The 24,347-nt window shown below is 32.9% G+C and overlaps 1 protein-coding gene across 1 annotated transcript; it reads left to right on the top strand.

Moving 5' to 3' along the window:
• Positions 1 to 2,873: 2,873 nt before the first annotated feature.
• LOC126892171 (uncharacterized) lies at positions 2,874 to 20,852 on the top strand. Its single transcript, XM_050661641.1, has 3 exons — positions 2,874 to 3,025; positions 9,492 to 9,584; positions 20,584 to 20,852. The coding sequence occupies exons 1-3, from the start codon at positions 2,983 to 2,985 to the stop codon at positions 20,820 to 20,822; spliced, it is 375 nt and encodes a 124-aa protein (XP_050517598.1). The 5' UTR covers positions 2,874 to 2,982; the 3' UTR covers positions 20,823 to 20,852.
• The last annotated feature ends 3,495 nt before the right edge of the window (positions 20,853 to 24,347 follow it).

Below are 24,347 nucleotides of genomic sequence, written 5' to 3'. Positions count from 1 at the left end.
TCTAGGTCTTCGTAGAAAGTTTCAATATCACTCTCTGGGTTGTCCGCAGTCGGAGCATAAACTTGTATTATGTTTAATTTGGGTTTATTCTGATTTAATTTTAAGAGGATAATTCTGTTGGAGTATGGAATGAAATTTACTACAGCTTTATCAATGTGTTTGTTTAGTATTATCCCGACACCATATCTGTGTGAACCGTCTTGACTTCCTGAATAGTATATTGTTTTATTGTTGATTTTCATCTTTTCTGAGTCGGGCCATTGGACGTCGCTGATTCCTAAAATGTCTATATTCAGCCTTTCCATTTCTTTAACGGCATTATGTACTCTTCCAGCTTGATGTAGACTTCTAACATTCGAAGTCGCTACTTTGCAAGGTTTTCGCATGTTGACGACGGGGAGGCCTTTCAGTCTTGTGAGTTTCCTCCTCTGCCGGATCTTGTTTTCCGAGTTTCATGATCAGTAGAGTGTTTGGTTATGTTGTTAGTCATGATGATTAACTAGGGATGCTCTATGAGCCTTTAATGTATTGGCTTCCCGTTGCCTTATGCATCTCCACGCCATTGACCATGCCTGGTTCGTCCACCTTTAGAAATGATTTCTCATTTCTAGGACAAGAAGGTGCCCTTCCACTTACCGACTCTTCCACCCGAAGCTGTTGGTCAGTAAGTGGGAGATTGCTTATACCGGCAATCACTCGGACGCCAGCGCCTCATTTGTTATCTAGCAGGATGTACCTTCTCACTAAAACACAAAAAAGACTTTGTAGAAAGCTCTCATACTCTCAGCTGCCAGAGTTGTATGAACTTGGATATATCTAGTAGTCAAATAAGATTTGTTAACAAATTTCTATATTATTTTAATTTACTGAAGGAACTAACAAGAATTTCCTGGACTAAAACTGAAACCCGTTCGAATGCGAATGGAGTATACGATCTTTAACAATAGTGTTAATTTTATTACAGAGTATGAAGAAAGGAGTTACTGAAGCAGATGAGAGAATGGTAGGTGGATGTTATTGTTATCAGGTGGTGTGATGTGCCTTAAAGGTCAATTTTAAATTGTTATGCCGATCAGAAGGAAGATCTAACGATTTTGAAGAGATAAATTATTGGTTTTGTAATAAGCTAAGAATTGACTTTAGTAATTTTAGTTCGCAACAATGTTTGCAACCGGTATGGGAATTTTACAGGGCAAATCGGAATTACAGTAAAAATTTATTTATTAATTATTGATGTAAAAAACTTACAAAGAAGTTGATGGATTCGACCGTTACTTGATGGAAGTTCATTTTATATAACAATAAAACACTGAAAACGTTTGTTTTATATACTTCCACAAAATTTATTACAACTTTGTGACTACAGCTGTTTCGGCAGAGTGCCTTTCTCAAGTGATTTAGTTTACTATGTGTTTGCCTTTTTAAAGTCTTTAACTGAAGAGGTTAAGGGGTGGGGAGCTGTTTGTCTCAAGTTGGTCATTCCATAGATTCTAATAAAGATAACTTAATTTTTTTAAACCTTTATTTTGAATATGCAGAATTTGAAACTGTTCACTAAAAGAATGATTATGATCTAGAAGGTGAAATGCGTATGTAGAAGTGTCTGTTTTTCTATTGTTGAAAACCCGTTTGTATTTTGCTATCCGTTTGTCAAAGGTTCTGCCAGTTTGACCGATGTAAGTTTTCGGACAGTCACCACAAGTTAGTTTGTAAACACCACTCTGTAGTTGTTTTCTCTTTGAGCTCTTATTGTTCTTAATATATCTGCTTAAGTTGTTGTTAGTTCTGAAAGCTGGTGTTATTCCTTTCTTTTTTATGTATCTGGCTATTTTTGTTATTATCTTGCCAGTATATGTTATAGAGCAGAAGGTACTGGGTTCTTTCTGTGGTGGTGGATAGACTAATTTCAGGGCTTTCTTATGGAGTTTTTGGTTTAAAATTTTGTTAATTGTTTGTTCGTTATATCCATTGTTTACTGCTATTTGTTTAATGATGTTCAGTTCTATTTCGAAGTTATTTTTTGACATGGGAATTTCTGTCAGTCTATGTATCATGCTATGGTAGGCTGCTAATTTGTGTTGTGTAGGATGGGATGATGAATTGTGTATAGTTGTGTCAGTATGGGGAGGTTTATGATAGACGGAGAACTCATGTTTGTTGTGTAGTTGTTGGTCAAGTTGCCTGTTAGTTCCTGTAAAGCATACTAATATATCATCCACGTATCTCCACCAATATAAGAACTGTTTAAATACGGGATGTTTAGAAATTGTTGTTTCAAGCTGGTTCATAAATATATCTGATAGCAATGGGCTTAGAGGATTACCCATAATAAGTTCTGCACTGTTGTTTAAGTATATTTGATTATTGAATTCAAAATAGTCTTGATTTATGCAAATTTCAAGAAGATGTAAAATTTCAGATGCAATGATCGGATTTGTACTATTATGGTCTAAAAGATTTTTAACTAAAACAAAAGTTTCTGTAGGAGGAACACTAGGAAAAAGTTTTTTTACGTCGAATGAGATTAGTCCCTTAGAAACTGAACAAAGCTAAACATCAAAACAGGCCCTTAGCTTTGTTCAGTTTCTAAGGGCGTGATGATGGCGTACAAATTGTAAACGCCGAAACCGGTCGCCCACAAACTGTAGTAAATAAAACCTTCAATAAGATTATGAGCATTAGACTTCTTATTTCCTAACATTTATTTTGATATCTAATAATTTTTATACCTCAGACGCATACTAAAAGTCATAATAACAAGTTAACGGTCCATATAACTTCGAAAATTATTTGTTTTTTTATACCATTGCCACATTTGCTAACGCAAACAATGAAAACATTAAATCTAAATATGCCCACCTGCTTCCCACGGTATAATAAATTATATTATTATCGCAGGTCATATATATTTCATAGTTTCGCAGTTTCTAATAAGACAATTACAAGTATTAAATCTTGTCTATTAAATCAAGTATATCTAAGATGAAATTAACTTTGTGTTACCTATTTCTTTTTATTAATTTTGGTAAGTTAAATTTTATTATTACTTTATGCTAGAATCTTATGTCCTTTTGAAAATCATGTCTGTCCTTTAATGCTCGATCAAGTTCTTAGAAGATTTCGTTTCGTTTTCTTCCTCGTCACTCAAAAATCTATAACACTATGAGCTTTTCGCTATTTCATATTCATATCACCTTCAACTTCCTTGTTAACTGCCCACTAGCAGTTCTACTCTTCCACCATTTGTGAATAACGTTAAAATAGAATAGAATAGAAATATGCTTTATTGTCACTGAAAACTTTTACAATTTTATGGATAAAGCTTACATACAGTCAAAAGAAAAATAATATCAATAACAAATAACAATTGGCAAATGGATTGAGTGTCCGCAGTCCGCAGTCATATAAACCCAAATAAACAACAACAACAAATAACAAATACAATTTACTAAAATTATAGAAATCGTCAATATACAGTATAAAAGCTATAAAAGCAAAGACAAAAACAATTTATTGCAAAATTTATATAAATTGCAAATTGAACATAACAACAAATAAAATACAACATTAGGAACTGACAATACTATAGCTACTGCGTATGAAACCCAATGTTCTTAGTTATTCATTAAGAAATTCTTCTATTGAATAATATGGTCTTTTAAGTACAGTAGAGTCTCGGTTATCCGCCCTTCGGTTATCCGCCGTTCCGTTTTATCCGCCGCACCATTTAAGCAAAATTTTTTTTCAAATTTATATAACTTTGAAAATATTAAAGAATGAGTAAAATTTTTTTAAGATGAGATAAAATACGCCGAGCAACAAGAAAGAAGCTAGAGCTGTCGATATTATGATGCTACAAGATGGCGAGTATTGGCAGCGACAAAACGAGATACATCGGCAAAGCAGATGAAAATCGCTAGTTTTTTTCGTTCATTCATCCTAAATCATTCTATCCAATGTCAGTCAAAATTAAACTGATTCTCATCTTATTCTTCTTGTGCCACTCCTATTGGAGACCGGAAATCATCAAGGCCTAAACTTGTGTTTCATTTAACCCTATTATCCGCCATTTTTGCTTATCCGCCCTTCCGTCGGCCCGTTTATGCAGGGCCTATTTTACCACTAGGCCAGTGAGGCACCTGCCTCGGGCCCGCATTTTAATAGGGCCCGGAAAGATCATCAAAAAATTTTTATTGCAATAAAACAAGATAAATTTTCAAATTTGTTAACTGTGGTCGCAGAACCACATGAGACACACTTTGAAAATCTTTCTACGTATCATCCACAGTAGAATCAGAGGTAAATGTGAAGAAGACCAGGATGAAACACAATTTGGCTTCAGAAATGGACTGGGAACCCTGGTCGCACTCTTTGCACAAAATGTATTATTGCAGAAATGCCGAGAGCAAAGGATTGCTGTATTTATTGACTATGAGAAGGCCTTTGATCGAGTACAACATCACAAATTAATTAAAATATTAAAGGATTAAGGAGTTGACAGTCAAGATATACGAATTATAGAAAAATGATACTGGGGTCAAACAGCGACAGCTTGCATAAAAAGAAAATCAACAGAAATATGCAAAATACAAAGAGGTGTCAGACAGGGTTGTATACTGTCCCCACTGTTATTCAATTTATATTCAGATAGAATATTTAAGGAAGCGCTCCATATTTTGGAATGGGGTGTGAAAGTTAATGGAATTCTGATAAATACATACAATCAGATATGCAGACGATACAGTTATTTTAAGTGATGATATGAATAGATTACAACACCTTTTAAATGCCATTGACACAGTGAGAAGAGAGTTTGACCTAAACATAAACTGTTCAAAAACAAAATACGTGGTATTTAGACGTTTGGCCCATCAAGATTCACAGTTATATGTTGATGGTCATATAATTCAAAGAGTGCCCAGTTTTAAATATCTTGGTTGCCATATTACTGAACAACTAGATCCAGATAAAGAGATAAAATGTAGAACCGAGATAGCCCGCACGACATTTTTAAAAATGAGGTCATTCTTCTGTAATGATAACTTGCAACTTAAACTTCGAAAGCGCATGATTAAATGTTACATTTGGTCAGTCCTCTTGGATGTTGTCGAAGCATGGACATTAAAAATATCGACCATTAATCGTTTGGAGGCCTTTGAAACGTGGCTGCACAGACGTACACTGAAAATACCATGGACGGCTACTCTGACAAGTGTGGCAGTCCTTAAGAGAGCAAATGCTGCCCGCGAGCTGCTTGATAACATCAAATATAGAAAGATAACCTATTTTGGACACGTAGTAAGGGGAGACTTACTTAAGGGGTAACTTATTATGATGGGTAAAATCGAAGGACGCAAAGGAATTGGTAGAAAGCAGGCCTCTTGATTGAAGAATATCCGGGAGTGGACAGGAATAAAGAAAGCAGAACAACTATTTAGAATAGCACGAGACAGAGACAGTTTCGCCATGTTAATCACCAACGTCAAGAGGACTTGATAGGGTACGTTAAGAAGAAAAAGAAGGTCTTAGAACAATTAAAAAATTTGAATTAAAAAACTAATTAACTTAATTAATATTATTATTAAATTATATTTAGGGGCCCGAAAATTATGTAGTGCCTCGGGCCTGATTTGAAGCAAAATAGGTTCTGCGTTTATGGCGGATAACCGAGACTCTACTGTAGATAGGCATTTGTCATTTTACGGAACTTTGGGAAAGATGTTGCAGATTTAAGTTATAACGGGAGATGGTTGTATATTTTTTTTGCGGAATATATAGATTTCTTTACTAACTTAGTGGATGGGATCGGTAAATCAATATCAAAGATTGAATTTCTGGTGGAGTAAAGATGATTGGGCCTTGCTGGAAAGACATGAAGGTGTTTACGAATTAAACAAACCGTTTCTATAATATATAAAGATGGAAGTCTTAAAATTCCGTGATTTCTGAAGCAACTTCTGCAATGTGTAGATCTTCTGAGGCCAAACAGATATCTTATTGCTCTTTTTTGCAATTTAAAAATAACATAAAATTGAGCAGCTGTACTAGAACCTCAAAATGGAAGACCACATCGAAGATGAGACTTGAATAACGAAAAATATGTTATTTTAGAAGATGCTAAATAGAGTTCCCTTGAGACAGATCTTATTGCATAGCAAGCTGAGGCGAGTTTCTCACTTAACGAATCGATATGGAGGGACCATTTGAGTTTGCTGTCTAAAAAAAAGTGTCAAGATTCAAGAATTGGAGCCAATTCAAAGAAATACCTCAAATTCCATAGAAATTTAGATTTTTAATCAAGATGTTGTGATTTACACAATCAAAAGCTTTGGTACAGTCACAGAAAACAGTGGCAGTATAAAGATTATTGTTTAGTGCTTGGTAAACCTCATGTAGTACAGAAAACATGGCATCAGTGGTACATTTATTAGTTAAAAAGCCGAACTTGTGATAAAATGTTGTTATCAACGGTAAAGGACATAAGTCGAGTTTTAATGAGTCTCTTAATAATTTTGAAGAGTACCGGTAGTAAGACAATAGGTCTATAGTTGCAGGCATCAGATTTTTCACCTCCATTATGAAGAGGAATAATAATGGCTGTCTTTTGGCACTCTGGAAATTTAACTTTTCGAAGGAATGATTAATTAGTAAGACGAGGATTTCCATTACATTTTCTGTGAGATTAGAGAAAATTTTTATAGATAGTCTATCAGTACTACAGGATGATTTGCTTTTGATACTATTGATTGTTTGGATCAGTTGAGAGTTATCAACGTCTCAAAAAGAATGAATTCAAGACCTTTCTTGAATTAGGGAGATAGGAAATGGGATCTTGTTGCGGCAAAATAGTTGATGTTATATTTTTACTCACATTAACCAAGTAATCGTTTAGACTTTTAGGATTTGGAAGAGAAAATGATTGAGCTGAGTGAGTTTTATTTCGAAGATCGTTTATTATAGACCAAGTTTCTTTTGTAACACTTTTAGAGCTTCCCAGACGATTTTGATAATAGGCTTTTTTTAGCCGATTTGAGAAGTTTTAGATATGTTATCCTGTACTTCGTGATATATTCAGTGACAGAAATATTGGTAGTAAATTTCTTGATGTATAGTAGTGAAAGCATATTCTTGGCCTTGGCTAATATGCGGATACCTTTCGTTACCCAAGGTTTTCGATGTTTTGGCTTAATAGGAATTAAAGGAAATGCCATATTGAAGATGCGGAGAAGCTTATCTAGAAAAACACTGAAATTATTATAGTTTGCGTCTATAGAAGGAAAGTGCCACTCAGAAGTTAAGCATAATTTTTAAAATTTACGAAAATTCTGGGCGGAAAAAATCCTACCTAAACATCGGGTTTTTGAGGAGGGTTTGCTGACGATGTTAAACAGTTCATATACACAGCTTCATAATAAGATAGTCTCGCATTAATAACTGTAGAGCAGACATCAAGAGACATCTGAGACAATATAATCGATTATGGTAGATGTAGTTTTTGTAATCCTTGTAGGAGAATTAACGTGTAAAGAGAGACCATACGATTCAAATATGTTGGCCAGGGACACTTGGGTAGCACAAGCAGCAGCATAATTAATGTTAAAGTCACCGCATAGAATTTTTCTGCTTTTATGCGGCAGGTCATCTAACAAATTTAGCAGGTTCTGAAAAAATAGTTCCCCGGTAGAGTCAGGTGATCTATAAATGCAAATAATGTAAAGATTAAGATTTTTATTATAAACTAAGAAAAACTCAAAGGATTCACTTAACAAAAAGCCATATTTTGTTACGAGAGAAAAATCATCATTTCTAGAAAGAATCAGGGTGCCTCCATGAGCCGAACTTGGACGATCATACCTGGCAATTGTGGTATATTTTTCTACAAAGGCCCGTTGACTTCAAGCCAGTGCTCGTTCCCATTCTAAGCTTCCGCAACAAAAAAAGGGAGCAGACTTACCTTAAGGAGGCGAAAGTCTAAGCGATCTTTCGTAACATTCTACATTCGATTATACATTTTACTGATTAGATGATACTGCAGTGGCAGAAAGACTTAGATGTTGCTTTCTAAACTTGAGTGGGATCTCTCCAGTCTCCGAGTATATAATTTGGGTTGGACTTGTGTGGTGTGCTCCTAAGGATATACGAATACCTATATCTTGAATGACATTTTTTTAAGTACCTTTTTTTGAAGTTATTTTGAAGTTTTGAAGTTATGTTGTGTGTGTATGTTCCCCAAACAGGTCTGGGTGAGAATGAAAGAAGAGCTTTCTATGATCAATTAGGAGACGTACTGAGTGATATTCCAGCAGAGGAGAAAGTTATAATAGGAGGTGATTTCAATGCACATGTGGGCCAAACCAAGACAGGATATGAAACAATACATGGGGGATTAGGCTTTGGAACTAGAAATGAAGCTGGAGATGACATGATTGAATTAGCAACAGCATTGGATATGACGATTGTTAACACATTCTTTAAAAAGAGAGAAACTCAACTTATTACCTACAAAAGTGGACAACATCAATCCCAAATAGACTACTTCATGATAAGGAAAGAAGACATACGTTAATGCAAGGACTGCAAGGTAATAGTTAGTGAGACAGTAAGCCAACAACATAAGCTGCTTGTTCTGGACATCTAAGTAAAAAGAAACTAAACAAAAATATCGGAGAGGACCACAAAAAATCAAGCGGTGGCTGCTGAAAGATGAAAAAGAAGGTCTATCCAGGAGAAGAATAGTAGAAAAAATAATGTTGGAACATGAAAGGAAGCCCTAATACAATTTGGAGAAAAATGGCAAGTAGTAATAGAGAGACTGCTATTTATTGAAATACTTGGGAAAACGCCAGGAAAAAGTTTGAGGATAGAGAGACTTGGTGGTGGTCAAAGGAAGTACAAGGAAAAATAAAAGAGAAGAGAAAATTATATAAAAAGTGGCAAGAAACCAGATCCGACACAGATCTTCAAAACTATATGGTGGCAAAAAAGGAAGCGAAAGTAGCAGTAGCAAAAGCCAAAGCAGAAGCGTATTCAAACCTATACGATCAACTTGATACCAGGGAAGGCGAAACGAAGATATATAAAATAGCCAAACAGAGAGCAAAGAAAGCAAAATATTTTAATCAGATTAGATGTATCCGAGATGAAAATAATAAAATACTAGTTCACGAAAGGGATGTCAAAAAGAGATGGTGAAAGTACTTTGACAGCTTATTAAATGAAGAATTTGACAGACAGCCTGTAGAGTCAACGCAGACAGTAGCAGCAATGGTCACCAAAATAACCAACGGGGAAGTGGCTCAAGCGCTTAAAAAAATAAAGAAAGGAAAAGCGGTAGGACCAGATGATAAATATCCCCCTCATAAATAAATTTGACGTGTTTTTGTATATTTTTAGATTTTCTGTAGGGACCAAATTATAGGGGGGTGGCAACTTTTCAAATTGACAGACTGTATAAGTAAATACAAAATTAATTTTCTATTTGAACTTTTTAGGTTTCATCAGATGCGAATTGTCCGAATACAGAATAGGATATTTATTACGATATTGCATAGTGGTGTCAACTCCAGAGAGAATTGCCTGTGATGGTGAGTACAATTACTTTATTAACTACCATGTTTTTATATTTTGCAACGCTATTGCGCATAATCTTAGGTGCATAGAACTCGGCCCACTTAAAAATTTGGCCATTTTTGATGTCTCATATTTCCTAAACCTGTTGGCCGGTTTAAGTGATTTTTTGAACATGTTATAGCCTGATTATTTAACAATACCACTCTAATAATTATTGTTGCTAAGCAGGTAAATTTTCATTGTATACCGGATGTACCAATCAAACTGTGTTTTTTCTCAAAGTTCCCATCACCCTGTGGAGTATTCTACCATTTATAAAATACTGAAATTAAAACCCAACTATAGCCTCAGGTTTTCTTAATATTTTGTTTTTTGATTCATTGGTATACAGTGCTAGTCAAAAGTCCGTACCCCCCTCGTATCTTTTGAACGGTTATAGCTATAATAGTGAAATTTGGAGGGAGGAAATAAACGGACGTAAGCTTCTTAACTAGTCATGACAGGTGACGTAACAGTGACAGATGACTTTACAGCGCCACGGTGACAGATATTTTTAAATGGGAACTTATGGCAAGTGATACCTCGTTTGAAAGGTATTGAAAATACCTATTCAGTCATACCTATTTTGTTTGAATTTAAGCTCAGTTTGATGAATAAATGAAATAAATATAAAATTTTAGTTTCGCATTTAATTTAAAAAATTCAAAATTCCGCCTATGATTACTTGTCAAAAAGGTTGACGTTGACGTAAAAACTACTAGAGAATTGAAAAACGTCATCTTTTTGACAAAAAAACCCATAGGCGGACATTTGAATTTTTATTAATTAAATGCGAAACTACAATATTATATTTATTTAATTTTTTCACCAAAATCAAAATCAACTTAAACCCAAAAAAATTAGTATAACTGAATAGGTATTTGGAATACCTTTCAAATGAGGTATCACTTGTCATAAGGTCCCATTTAAAATTATCGGTCACAGTGGCTCTGTAACGTCATCTGTCACTATTACGCCACCTGTCATGACTAGTTAAGAAGCTTACCTCCGTTTATTTCCTCCCTCCAAATTTCACTATTATAGGTATAACCGATCAAAAGATACAAGGGGGGGTACGGACTTTTGACTAGCACTGTATATATTGGATAATAAAAAAAAAAGAATGTGTGAGTACGTTGTACTCACGTAAGAAGTTATACTTCTATCAGTGGCGTAACAAAATCCGTCGGGCCCCCCCGCATAATTGGACATGGGGCCCACTACTTAATGTGACATGGGTAACAAAAACTAGTATGTGTTATAGCCCAGTAAATGAACGTGAAATACGGCGATACCGTGTAATTTTCAATGTCACCACCTAAGTAGTCCAGTCAATACTTTCAAGTTATTTACGAGTGAAAATGTTCAACATTGTTTCAATAAAAAAAAAACAGGTTTTCAGGCGGGTTTTCGTAAGTAACTCAATAATTAATTATTCTTTAATAATATAGCAAAAATGTAGCTTATACAAAAATGAAGTCTATCGGCCCAATAAATGTATATTTGTAGCTCATGAAAAATTGTTCTTATTCGTCAAATTCCGAATCGAATATTTCAACGTAAAATAACCAAAAAATTAAGCACTTTTCGGGGAAAACTCATTAAAACTTTTTTAGTGTTTAAAAATTTTTTTTAGGTATTTTGACTTTTTATAAAAATTTCTATCATCAAAACTCAAAACTAAGCGAGTTACGCTCAAAATACAGTTAAAGCCTTTCTTGGTAAAATTAATTGTGAAAATCTCCCCCAATTTAGCACCCCAAATGAAACTTATCATTACCGCTTTACAAATTACTTAACTTTTTTTATATGGCCTTCATATAAGAAGTTCCACCGGTTCAAAGTGCTTATTTTTGAATGAGTTTTATTTGAAAGGGCTCTAATGAGTCACTAATCACGAGTGTATGCGCATTTGGAATAGTCATATCTTAACCAATTTTTGACTTACAGAAAAACAAAATAAAACCAAAATATTTATAAAAGCAAAACATTTCTTTACTCTTTGAGATTCTTCGTATCACTAATACTCAATGAACTTTTTTTATGATACATGTACCTATAGCGTAGCTTACCTCACACTTTACCTTTTTCAGCACAACCTTTACTACCGTTCAGCACAAGCTAAAAACATTTTTCTCATAGCAAGCGGGATATGTGTTTGAAACTAAAAATTTTTAACTGCAAATATTTACATTTATATTATTTTAAATTCTCGAGTGGGTGGGCTCTATAGATCCGCCCTTGCTAATACTTTTTAAGTTATTTTGAAAAAAGGGCATTTTTCTAAAATAAACTTTTTTTACTATAAAACCAAATTTTTTCAAAAATAAGAACTGTGAACCAATCCAACTTAGGGCGAGATTTTCACGTTTTTTTTTAGCAAAAAAAGGGGCCAACTTTATTTTGAGTGTAACTCGTTAATTTTGATGCTAGAAGCTTGCTATAAAATACTATAAAAAAAATGCTAAAGAAAATAAAAAATAAAGCGCTTTTTGTTGAGTTAATCGCTAAAAACCTCCTATAGTTCCATTCTGTGTCATACAGGCTATTTTTGGTTAATGTCAATTGTCATGTCAACATTAGACAGCAGATTTGTATTGTAATATGAAAGATGAAATGTAAGAGTTTGATTTAAATAAATGTAGAAAATAGGAAGAATATATTATTTGCTCCAGATAATCCCAAGGGAAAATACTACAGATATCAAAACTTTTTTTAACATCAAAGAAAAGTTTCAATGAGTTTTCCCCGAAAAGTGCTTCATTTGTTGGTTATTTCATGTTGAAATATTCGATTTAAAATTGAACAGAAAGAACAATTTTTCATGAGCTACACCTTTGCTTTTACTGTGTCGAGACTTGAATAGGTCCACCATTTTTTTGTTTTTTTATAAGCTACATTTTTGCTAAAAATATTTTTTCGATAATATTTAATTCGATAAAATGCTTATTTTTTGAGTTATTTGGGAAAAACCGCCTCAATACGTGGTTTTTTTTTGTTGAAAAATAAACATTTTCACTCGCAAGTAACTCGAAAAGTATTGACTTAGAGAAAGAAGCACTAGAGAACAAAAGTTGCTTATAATTCGTCAATTTATCCATTTCCGGACTTACTTTATACGTATGTTTTTCACCTCCGAGAAGGGGTGACTTTCATCCCCCAATATAAGTAAGGATAAGTAGAATCTAAAAGCAAATTGCCAAGCAAATACGTCGTTGCGCTCATAATAACACTCCAAAACGGTCATTTACTGGGCTATTAGTGTGCTCAATCACTGATTAACTTACATTTTTCATCTTTATTGGTATAGAATAAAATACAAAAAAATTAATACCACTACATTATTACATAGTATTATTCTGAGATAAAAAATTTTCTTCGTGCACTACTATTAGCGAATTAAATATATCTACAATTTTATTAATACATACAATACATACATACGTACGATACATTGTATCTATCTGTTGGCAACTTCATTTTCAATACTGCATTGCTTGAAAAACGCATAAAAAACTGCATTAGACGATGATGGGGCGCATGACATATTGGGGCCCCCCGCAAGCTTCATGCTGCGGGGGACTCTGTTACGCCCCTGACTTCTATTATATTATTTCAACGAAATAAATATACTTAAAAGTTTATTTGTATTTTATTTAATTAATAAACTAATTTTAATATTACAACTTTCAAAAAATTTTTATTAAAACAATACCAAATATTAAAAAATAAGGATAACAATCGTCCGTGTCAGGATTTGAACCCGGGACCTTCGCGTTATGTAGTCGAATGCTCTACCAATAAGCCATCAGGGTTTTGTTTTTACGGCTTCTGGGACGTAATTACAAACGGCGGTGACAAATAGATCAAGTGAAGTATTAAATATAAAAATGTTTAAAATACTTATTTTCTTACTCCCAAGGAAGACAAATCCAAAGACACAAACATAATAAATATATTTACTAAAAACCCAAATATATTATTTTCAACCTTAGTTGCGCTGATACATACATAAATTGGATGATTCAGCAACTAACAACATACTGTCGGTGTGCGCATGCGCCAGGGAATGTAAAAATTCACCCTCGTGCCTAAAGAAGTATAACTTCAAAAAGTTAGGTGCTTTAACAACTAGACATGTTCTTCATCAATATGTCAATATACGGTGTTTCTAGATAAGTGCGACAAAGTTTAAAGGGTAATTCTGCATGAAAATATAATGACAGTTGGCTTTATAAAAGCATGACCGCAAATGTTTTGTTTCCGAGATATAAGATGTTGAATTTTTTCTTACAAACTGACGATTTATCTATTGCTTTAAAACCAGTTGAGATATGCAAATGAAATTTGGTAGGTTTCAAGAGATAGCTATTGCGGATTTTTTGACATAAAATTAAGACTTTTATATTCACCATTAGCGTGCATGCGGGTAATATGATGGGTCATATTGCACGTATGCGCGCTAATGGTGAATATTAAATTCTTAATTGTATGTCAAAAAATGTGCAATAACTACGTCTTAAAATCCACCAAATTTCATTGGCATAACTCAACTGGTTTAAAGCAATAAAATAAATCGTCATTTTGTAAGAAAAAATTCAACATCTTATATCTCGGAAACAAAACATTTGCGGTCATACTTTTATAAAGCCAACTGTCGTTATTTTTCATACATAATTACCCCTTGAAGTTTGTCGCATTTATTTAGAAACACTGTGTATTGATGAAGAGCATGTCTAGTTGTTAAAGTACCTAACTTTTTTATTATCCAACATAAACGAATGAATAAAAAACAGAAAACCTGAGGTTATAGTTGGGTTTTAATTACAGTATTTGTGATGCGAACTTTGAGAAAAAAACACAGTTTGATTGGTACACCCCGTATACAATGAAAATTTACATGTTTAGCAACAATATTATTACAGTAGTATTGTTAAAGAATTAGGTTATAAATTTTTTAAAAAATCACTTAAATCGGCCAACAGGTTTAGGAAATATGAGACATCAAAAATGACCAAAGTTTTAAGTGGGCCGATTTCTATGCACGTAAGTTTGTGTTAATGTTAACTGCCCTTCAATAATAATAGAACATCGGTTTAATTTCTGTTTTATGTGAAAAATGAAAAATAGAAAAATTATAGCTGATTAGTTTTAATAAATCAAGCAATTATTTTCAAACGGACAGTGTCTTAAATATAAGATATGGTACATGAACTCACTGAGACACCTAAAAAAGTTGTTCAAGTGTAACACAACAAAAAATGGACAGTGTTTTGTAAAAAACAATATTGTCAATGCACTAACTAAACAAGAACTTGAAGAAAATAGAAACTAGCAGAATATCTACTGCAGTATAAAATCTATGGTTTCTCCTCCCCTGTTCACTGTGGAAAAACTTTGTCAAATATTCGTTATCACATTTGCCGTTATTTTTTACTCACAAAAATGTACAGGATAAGTAACTGTACCAATTCAATTGAAATTAAACAAACACATGAATATATTTTTAATAATTTTATTATGTTATAAAAATAGTCCATTTCCTCACGGTTTTTGTTTCAAATTTTAAAGAACCACTTGGATTGACATGATATTTGACATACACATAACTAACATGTCAAAGAAAAAGAGTGATATTGTGCCGATTTGCTCTTTTGCCCTGGGAGTGAGGAGTGAGTTTCACCCCTTTTCGGGAGTGAAAAAATTTACGTTCAAACAAAGTCCGGAAGTGGATAAACTGACCGACTTTAAGCAACTTTTGTTTTATAGCGTTTTTTCACTAAGTCAATACTTTTTGAGTTATTTGCTGGTGAATATGTTCAATTTAAAAAAAAAATAGTATATTGTACAAGAAGAGAGAAAAAAGACATATTTCTCACGAGCGCAGAAGTTTGTTGGCACGAGCCGAGGCACGAGGCGAGTGCCGCAAATCAAGCGAGAGAGAAATATGTCATTTTCTCTCGTGTTGTACACTGTACTTTTTCTATGGATGCGTTTTTGTCAAGAGTTCAAACTTCAAAATTAAATAATTTAGGTGCTTTTAGGTATATTATATGCCTAAATTGAAATAAAATACATATATACACATAGGTATTTAATATTCTTAATATTTATTTACCTTATTTATTTAAAATTGTAATTCACAGTTGAACAGTCTTAAAAGGTAATGTTTGATAACTTTTGACAAGTTTGAACACATTTTGTTTGACAAAAATAATTGTGTTTGTATTGTGCATGCTACCATGGAAATGGCGATCATATGTATGTAAACCGGCGGTGAACCCGTGAGAAAAAATATTTCTCAATGCAATGGCCGACTTTTCTCACTGCCTGAGAAATTGTTCGTTTTGAATGTGTGTAAGTAGTGAGAGAAGTTGCATATTGTATAGCATCCATAGAAACCGGAATATTTTAACGAGAAATAAACAAAAAATGAAGCCCATTTTCGGGAAAACTCAATACCACTTTTTAAAAGTGTTTTAAAGCTTTATTTCTGTTTTTTTTTTTAGTTTCTAGCGTCAAAATTAAGCAAGTTACGATCAAAGTAAAGTTGGTCGCTTTTTTCTGGTAAAACAAAAATCGGAAAAATCACCCCCTAATTAGTATCTCAAATGAAATTAATCGTTTCCGCTCCACAAGTTGTTTTACTTATGTCTTATTTTTGAAAAAAATTGGTATTAAAATCAAATTTTAATTTATAATTTTGAAAAAATCCCTTTTTTTTAAATAACTTACAAATTATTAGTGATTTTAGTCAACAACTTTAAGGAGTAAAAAAATGTAGGTTTTCCTTTTCTGAATACTTTGGATTTTTTGTTTTTCTGTAAGACAAAAATTGGTTAAAATATACCTGTTCAAAATTTGCACACTCATGATTAGTGACTCGTTCAAGCCATTTCAACTAGAGCCCTTTCAAAAATAAGCGCTTTGAACCGATGAAACTTACAGATTATATAATAAACAATACATAAGTAAAGTAATTTGTGAAGCGGTAACGATTAATTTCACTAGAGATGCTAATTAGGGGGTGAATCTCTCGATTTTAAAGGACCAACTTTATTTTGACCGTAACTTGCTTACTTTTTATGCTGGGACTAAAAAAAAGAAACTTTTTTTAAACACTTTAAAAATGTTATGAAGTCTTCCGCAGAAAGTGCTTGATTTTTTGGTTATTTCACTTTGAAATATTCGATTTGCAATTTGACAAATATGAACCTATTTTTCATTAGCTACATATCTGCTTCTTTTAGGTCCATTGACCTTATACGTACATTATTTTTTTACTTTTTTATAATCTAAATTTTTACTAACAATATTTTTTTCGATAAAATACTTACATTTTGAGTTATTTGCGAAAAACTGTTTAAAAACGTGTTTTTTTGTTCTTAAAAAATGAACATATTCACTTGCAAATAACTCGAAAAGTATCAATTCAGTGAAAAAACATTATAGAATAAAAGTTGCTTAGAATTAGTTAGTTTATCCATTTTAGGACTTATTTTGAACGTAAATGTTTCACTCCCGAAAAGGGGTGAAAATAAAAAAGGATAAAAAAAGAGTGTGTGTGTACTTTGTACGCACGTAAGAAGTTATACTTCTATTATATATGATTTCAACGAAATTAATATACTTTAAACAGTTTATTTATATTTTAGTTAAATATCAAATTAATTTTAATACTTACTACTTTTCAAAAAATTTTATTAAAACAGTACCAAAATTTAAAAAAATAAAAGATTAAAACACACACAAAATGCCACAAATGATTTCTAAACAATAATTGTCGGAATATATTTTAATTAAATACGTATTTTCTGAAAAAAAAATATATAATAAATGCACTTACAATCATAAAATGTATAAAAAAAATAAAAAAATAAAAGTTCCTATTGGGGTTCGAACCCGCTTATGTTAGCGCAGATAGTACTGAAATTAGGGCACTTTTACCCAAGGAGACACATGCATCATGTGGGAAGATCGACTAACTAAACGGTTTAAACTTTTGGCCGTTCTGAATTTAACCAAATTATTTTGGATTTTTGTAGAATTTAAATAATAAAATACAACAAAAGATAGAGTAAAAAAAAAACAATATATTAGGTGAATATTGATAGAAATTTTGATGATTATCAAATTATGTAAATCAAAGCATTACATACTATTTTGGTAGGTTCATTTTAAATTTTCCAAATAGGTAGGTACCTACCTATGTAATTTATTATTAGGATACTGAAACATTTACAATTATTACGTACCTGTCGCTTTCAAAAAGTATTTAAAAAGTCACTACAATTATGAACTTACTTTTTTTTCTGCCATCACAACAATAAAAGCTAATATACACAACATTTGTTTATCCATAATCTCCATATTGAACAATTATTGACATATGATTATAACACCCAATCAGATCCTGTATAACGTTTGAGCGAATAATACCATGCTGTCGGTGTGCGCATGCGCCCAGGAAAATAAAAATCCACCCTCAAAGGAAGTATAACTTCAAAAACTGAAAAGGGTACCCTCAAGGCAAAAGCACACATCGGCACACTATGACTTTTTGTCTTGCACATGTTAGCTATGTGTACAGTCGGAAAAATGAAAGATTACCCATGAACGATCATATCAATCACTTATTTTGTATTTGCTGCCTTTTCCTATAAATAACAAACATATGTTATAGAAAAACACAGCAAATACAAAATAAGTGATACATATGATCGGTCATGGGTAATCTTTCATTTTTCCGACTGTATGTAAAAATGTCAATCCAAGCAGTTCTTTAAAATTTAGTTTTGCAATATTCTGCCGATAGTGAATGGACTAAAATATCCCTAGACTTTTCCGATATGTGTAGTAAACCATATTTTTACTTTCCACTATTAGTCCATTTTTTCACGGTTTTTGCTCTAAATTTTAAAGAACCGCTTGGATTGACATGAAATTTGGCACACGTATAGCTTACATGTCAAAGAAAAAGAGTGATATTGTGCCGATGTGTCCTTTTGCCCTGGGGGTGACTTTCACCCCCTCTTGTGGGTGAAAAAATATGTTTCCAAAATAAGTCCGGAAATGGGTAAACTGACTAATTTTAAGTAACTTTTGTTCTATAGAGCTTTTTCGCCAAGTCAACACTTTTCGAGTTATTTGCGAGTGAATATGTTCATTTTTTTAACAAAATAACCACATTTTTAAACGGTTTTTCGCAAATAACTCAAAACCTAAGCATTTTGTCGAAAAAACATTTGTAGCAAAAATATAGCTTATAAAAATGTAAAAAAAAATGGTGTACGCGTTAGGTCTCTGAATCTCGTAGAGCCAGAGTTATAGCCAATGAAAAATAGATTCATATTCACCAAATTTCAAATAGAATATTTCGACGTAAAATATCCAAAAAATTAAGCACTTTTTGGGGAAAACCCATTATAACTTTTTTAATATGTTTTAAAAAGCTTTATTTCTGTTTTTACAAAAAGTTTCTAGCATTAAATTTAAGCAAGTTACGCTCAAAATAAAGTTGGTCCCTTTTGTTTTTGCAAAAAAAAATCGGGAAGACGAACCCCTAATTAGCAACTTAAATGAAATTAATCGTTACCGCTCCACAAATTATTTTACTTATGTTGTGTTTATAACTATCATCCGTAAGTTTTATCGATTCCAAGTACTTATCTTTGAAAAAATTTGGTTTCAAAGTAAAATTTTTAAAAATTTTAATTTTGAAAAATATTCTTTTTTTCAAAATAACTTAAAAATTGTTAGAGATACCAAAATTCTCGAAAAACAAAAAAAAGTCAGATTTGCTTTTCTGAATATCATGTATTTTTTTGTTTTCCTGTTAGACAAAAATTTATTAAGATTTGGTGTTTCTAAATTTGCATACATTCGTGATCAGTGACTCATTCAACCCGTTTTAACTACAGCTCTTTCAATAATAAGGACTTTGAAACGATGAAACTTACAGATCATATAAACAATATATACACGAGTCAAGAAACTTGTGAAGCCGTAACGGTTAATTAAGTTCATTTACGATACTAATTATTGGGTGATTTTCTCGATTTTTATACCAAAACCAAAAGGGATTAACTTTATTTTGAGCGTAAATTGTTTAATTTTGATGCTAGAAATTTTTTTTATAAAACAAAAATGAAGCTTTTAAAACACTTTAAATAAGTTGTAATGAGTTTTCCCCGAAATGTGCTTCATTTTTGGTTATTTCACGTTAAAGTATTCCATTTGGAATTTGACGAATATGAACCTATTTTTAATTAGCTATAACTCTGCTTCTACTAGGTGTAGAGACGTCATATATCTACACCATTTTTTAAAATTTTTTACAGGCTATATTTTTGCTAAGAATGTTTTTTCGACAAAATACTTACTATTTGATTTATTTGCGAAAAACCGTCTAAAAGCGTGGTTATTTTGTTGAAAAAATGAACATATTCACTGCCAAATAACTCGAATAGTATTGACTTAGTGAAAAAACTCTATAGAACAAAAGTTACTTAAAATTAGCCAGTTTATCCATTTCCTGACTTTCTTTGGACGAATATTTTTTCACCCCCAAGAGAGGGTGAAAATCACCCCCAGTGCAGAAGCACATATCGGCACAATATCACTTTTTTTTCTTTGACTTGTTAGCTATGTGTATACCAAATTTCATGTCAATCCCAGCGGTTCTTTAAAATTTAGAGATTTTGCAATATTTTACCGTTAAAGAACGGACTATACTTACAGTCGGAAAAATGAAAGAATACCCATGAACGAACATATAAAACACGCTGTATTTTCCTGTCACCGTGTCACACAAAAATTGGCCAGCGCAAGTACATGTAATAATTATTATTACATGTACTTGCACTGGACAATTTTCTTTGTGACAACGGTGACAAGAAAATACATCGTGTTTTATATGTTCGTTCATGGGTATTCTTTCATTTTTCCTACTGTATCAAAAATTTTATTATATAGGACTGGTTTCTACAATGGACAAAAACAAGGATGGTCATCTTACTGATGACGAATTGAAATCCTTCGTTTCGGAAAATTTAGCAGAAGTTGATCAGAAGGAATTTTTGGACAGACTAAGAGAAATTATATTTCACAATCATAACCAGGAACGCAACCATCTCGACCAACCGCATGTACCCTGTACAGATGCCAAAAAGAAACTTATGGAAAAGCCACATTTGAGAGATTCATTAGAGTAGTATTTAAGTTTAATAAATGTTTTAAGTGTTTTTTATTCGCCTTTTTATTACTCTTGTAAGGTTGTAAGTTATGTAAAGTAACCCGCACAAACCTTATGGAAATTAGGTCCCAGTGGATTTAGTTCAGACTTTGGGAAAATACTCTTTGAAGCATTGTGATGAAAAGTTCTCATGGGCACAACTCGATCGTATGGAGGATTTTCAAGATATAGAGGCACAAACTTTGAAAATTATAAGATTTACTGGGTATTCCAATTCCATGAGTTACTGGTTATCTGGGAACATGTAGAAGTTTGTATCAAAGAAAAGTACTAGTAGTCTATGATTTTTTCCTGGATATCCAATGGCGACCTTTACTTTGACCTTGACCTTCAACGGACGTCATCTTCTAGAGTTTCGAGGGTTTTAGGCATTAAATTGATATAAACAGATTACTCATGGGTTTTTGGGATCGCTAAACACAGTGGCGGCCAGTCAGGGTCGGCAGGGTCGGCAGTGCCGACCCACACATTTATAGATATAATTTTTTTTAATATTTGTATCTGTGAAGTAAAAAAATCTGTCAGATAATACAGACTAAATTTTATTCATGGTTTTTAAAAGGATTTGATCAATCGGAGCGTTAAGTGATCCCTGCGCATAAAAGACTTCTCAAAAAATGAATGATCTGAACCATTCATCTTACTTTTCGGCTAGCCGTACCCAACTCTCCGTAGCTTGACGACTTACACGTAAAAATCAACGAAATAACAAGTCGATGAGCAAGCGAAAGCGCACATACATACATTCTCTCCGTGGGCAAAGCGGCCAGGTACGGCACTTTTAAATCTGCCGGTCGGTATTTCATTTTTGGAGCATCGCATCGGCAGAAATTGTCAAAAATAATCACGCCGTTTTGCGTCGTTTGATATTGTAATTTTTTTAAGTTGTCAGGAATTATCATTTAGTGTACATGATGGATCGAAGCATTTGTTAAAAATCAAAGTTATTATAGAGAATTAATAAAATTGTTTTAGAAATATTTACTTTCTGATTCGAAGTGTATTCGTAATACAGAATGAACTAATACATATAATCAAATAGTTACATTTTGAATAACGTTATTGAATCTGAGATTTAGAAAACCATTTGCTTTTCGCTGGAAGTAGATGAAACTTCTGATTATCATGTCATTCACAATTATCAATTATTGTTTTTCGATACGCGTTACGTGGTAATATTTATGAGAGGTTTTTAGGTTTTAGAGACGTGAGTAAAAGCAATAAGGCAGAATATATTTTTGGTGTTTTAAAGAACAGATTAATAGTTATTTATGATATAAGTGTTAAAAGTACACATTTAAGGCACGCATGTGAAAGTTTGCAGAATGAGCGATAGCGAGTTCTGCAATTCACATGAGTGCCTTAAAAATGTACTTTTTAACACGCATATCATACAATATTTTTTCTACAAACATAATTACAGGACAATATCTACAAAAACTTTTACTTGAACGTGACTGACATTCCATTTTTATATTTTTTTGACATTACATCAAAATTGTCTATACGGTCAATACGAACTGCAGTGCCTTAAAAATATTTTAAAGCACTAGTGCCTTAAAGTAGCATTTTTAACGCTCGTATGGAGTGCTAAAAATTGCATTTTTAACACGGTTGTAGAAAAAAAATTTTGATATCAAAAATAAATTGGTAGGGCAAACTGGGGCAATCTTATGATGGCGTTGCTGTGATGTGTGGTGAATTGAATGGTCTCCAGGCAAAAGTTAAAACTATTGCATCACAAGCTTTATTTATTACTCACTATACTATGATGCACATATAATGAATTTAGTTTTGCATGTTACGTGTAAAAAAATAAAGAATATCGTCTTTTCTTGCCAGTTTAGCTCACGGAGTACTGCTTTAGAACAAATTTGTTTCGAAAAAACAGCGAACAGTTTGTCAGACGCGATGAAATTTTAAATCTCGGTTAGTCTTATCTAAGCAGATTATCTCTAGTAGTTTTAGTATCTGTAGCAGATTTTCGTGAACAGCTTTTGAAAGTTTTTGATTTTATTATCGAAGGCGACGATTTTGAAAGCGGCGATACCTCGATCTGTGAAGCAATCGGTTTAAGAACTTTATTAAATGATTACTCTTTTAATATTCTTTTAAATATTTTTAAGACACAGTTGGCCCAAGATATTCATTGTTGTTCAAAATCAGTCAATTGACATTATTAATTCCAAAAATAGAATACGAAAGCTGGTGCAAAATCTCAGAGATTTCCGTAATGATAGTAGTTTCCAATATATACGCAGTGACGTTTTAAATTCGCTTGATATTTCCGAACCATCCCAAAAAAGACACCGACATGATACATATCTCGAAAAACTAGTAGGTAATATCTTGAAATTTTGGATACCTACTATTATATGCAAATAGATACTCGTTTTTCGAATTTTGATGATTTGCAAATTTTTTACCTCTTTTACGATTCAAATTTCCAAGGAATTTCCAAGATATTTATTATTACAAGTTAGGTACTTAAAAATTATGCCGATCCAAATATTTTCAGAAAGTGGGATAAGTTACAAAATATGTTTGTATAATTCTATGTAGTAAGTACTGCAATTCATTACAACAAACTGTTCATCAATTTTCTTATTACCACCAATTTCTGCCTCAAATAAACGAGATTTATCTTGTCTCAAAAGAATCAACACGTATTGTTGAAACACCATGAAACAAGAGAGAATGTCAAGTACATCAAATAAAAAAAAACAAAAAACAACAAAATCTCCTATGATGATTTAAGCCTTTTAGTTTGATGGTATACCTATATGAGAAGACAAAAAAAACCTTGCCGACCCTGTCTCCAAGGCCACGAGCCGCCACTGGCTAAACACGAATATGCCCTCAGAATTGACCTCCGGAGCACATAGTGGCCAGGGCCACTGCAAGGGACGTCGTGTTCTAGAGTTTCGATGGTTTTCGACATTTAATTGATGCAAATGAATTACTGGAGGGTTTTTTGAGGTCGCTAAACACGAATATGCCTCCAGAACCGACTTCCGGAGCACCTGGTTCCCAAGGTCAATGAAAGGGACTCCTGGAGTTTCGAGGGTCTTCGGTGCTACATTAATGCAAACGGATTAGTCATAGATTTTTGGGGTTGCTGAACCCGAATATGTGATTAGCACAGACACAGGAGCACCTGGTATCTAAGACAGGTTATCTTCTGGAGTTTCGAGAGATTTCGGTACTAAATTAATGCAAATTGATTATTCTTAGGTTTTTGGGGTTGTTGAACATGCATACATTATCAGATCCGACCCACGAATCATATTGTGCCTACGGCACGTCATCTTCTGGAGTTTCGAGGGTTTTCGGCATTAAATTGATAAAATCGGATTACTCATGGCTTTTTGGGGTCGCTGAACACGAACACTCCATCAGAACAGACACCGGAGCACCTATCGCGTAAGGCACGTCATGAGTTTTGAGAGTTTTCTATACTAAATTGATGTAAAGGGATTGGTAC

The sequence above is a fragment of the Diabrotica virgifera genome, chromosome 9 (assembly GCF_917563875.1).
Source record: "Diabrotica virgifera virgifera chromosome 9, PGI_DIABVI_V3a".
In the NCBI taxonomy this organism is placed as follows: domain Eukaryota; kingdom Metazoa; phylum Arthropoda; class Insecta; order Coleoptera; family Chrysomelidae; genus Diabrotica; species Diabrotica virgifera.
Note: the sequence above shows the minus strand (reverse complement) of the source record. Positions and strands in the feature narration are given on the sequence as shown.

Bases quoted from the DNA above. Each gene is read 5' to 3' on its own strand.
- LOC126892171 (XM_050661641.1), top strand. From the start codon at position 2,983: ATGAAATTAACTTTGTGTTACCTATTTCTTTTTATTAATTTTG. The intron at 3,026-9,491 runs GTAAGTTAAATT...TGAACTTTTTAG, and splicing joins ATTTCTTTTTATTAATTTTG to GTTTCATCAGATGCGAATTG. The intron at 9,585-20,583 runs GTGAGTACAATT...TTTATTATATAG, and splicing joins AGAGAGAATTGCCTGTGATG to GACTGGTTTCTACAATGGAC.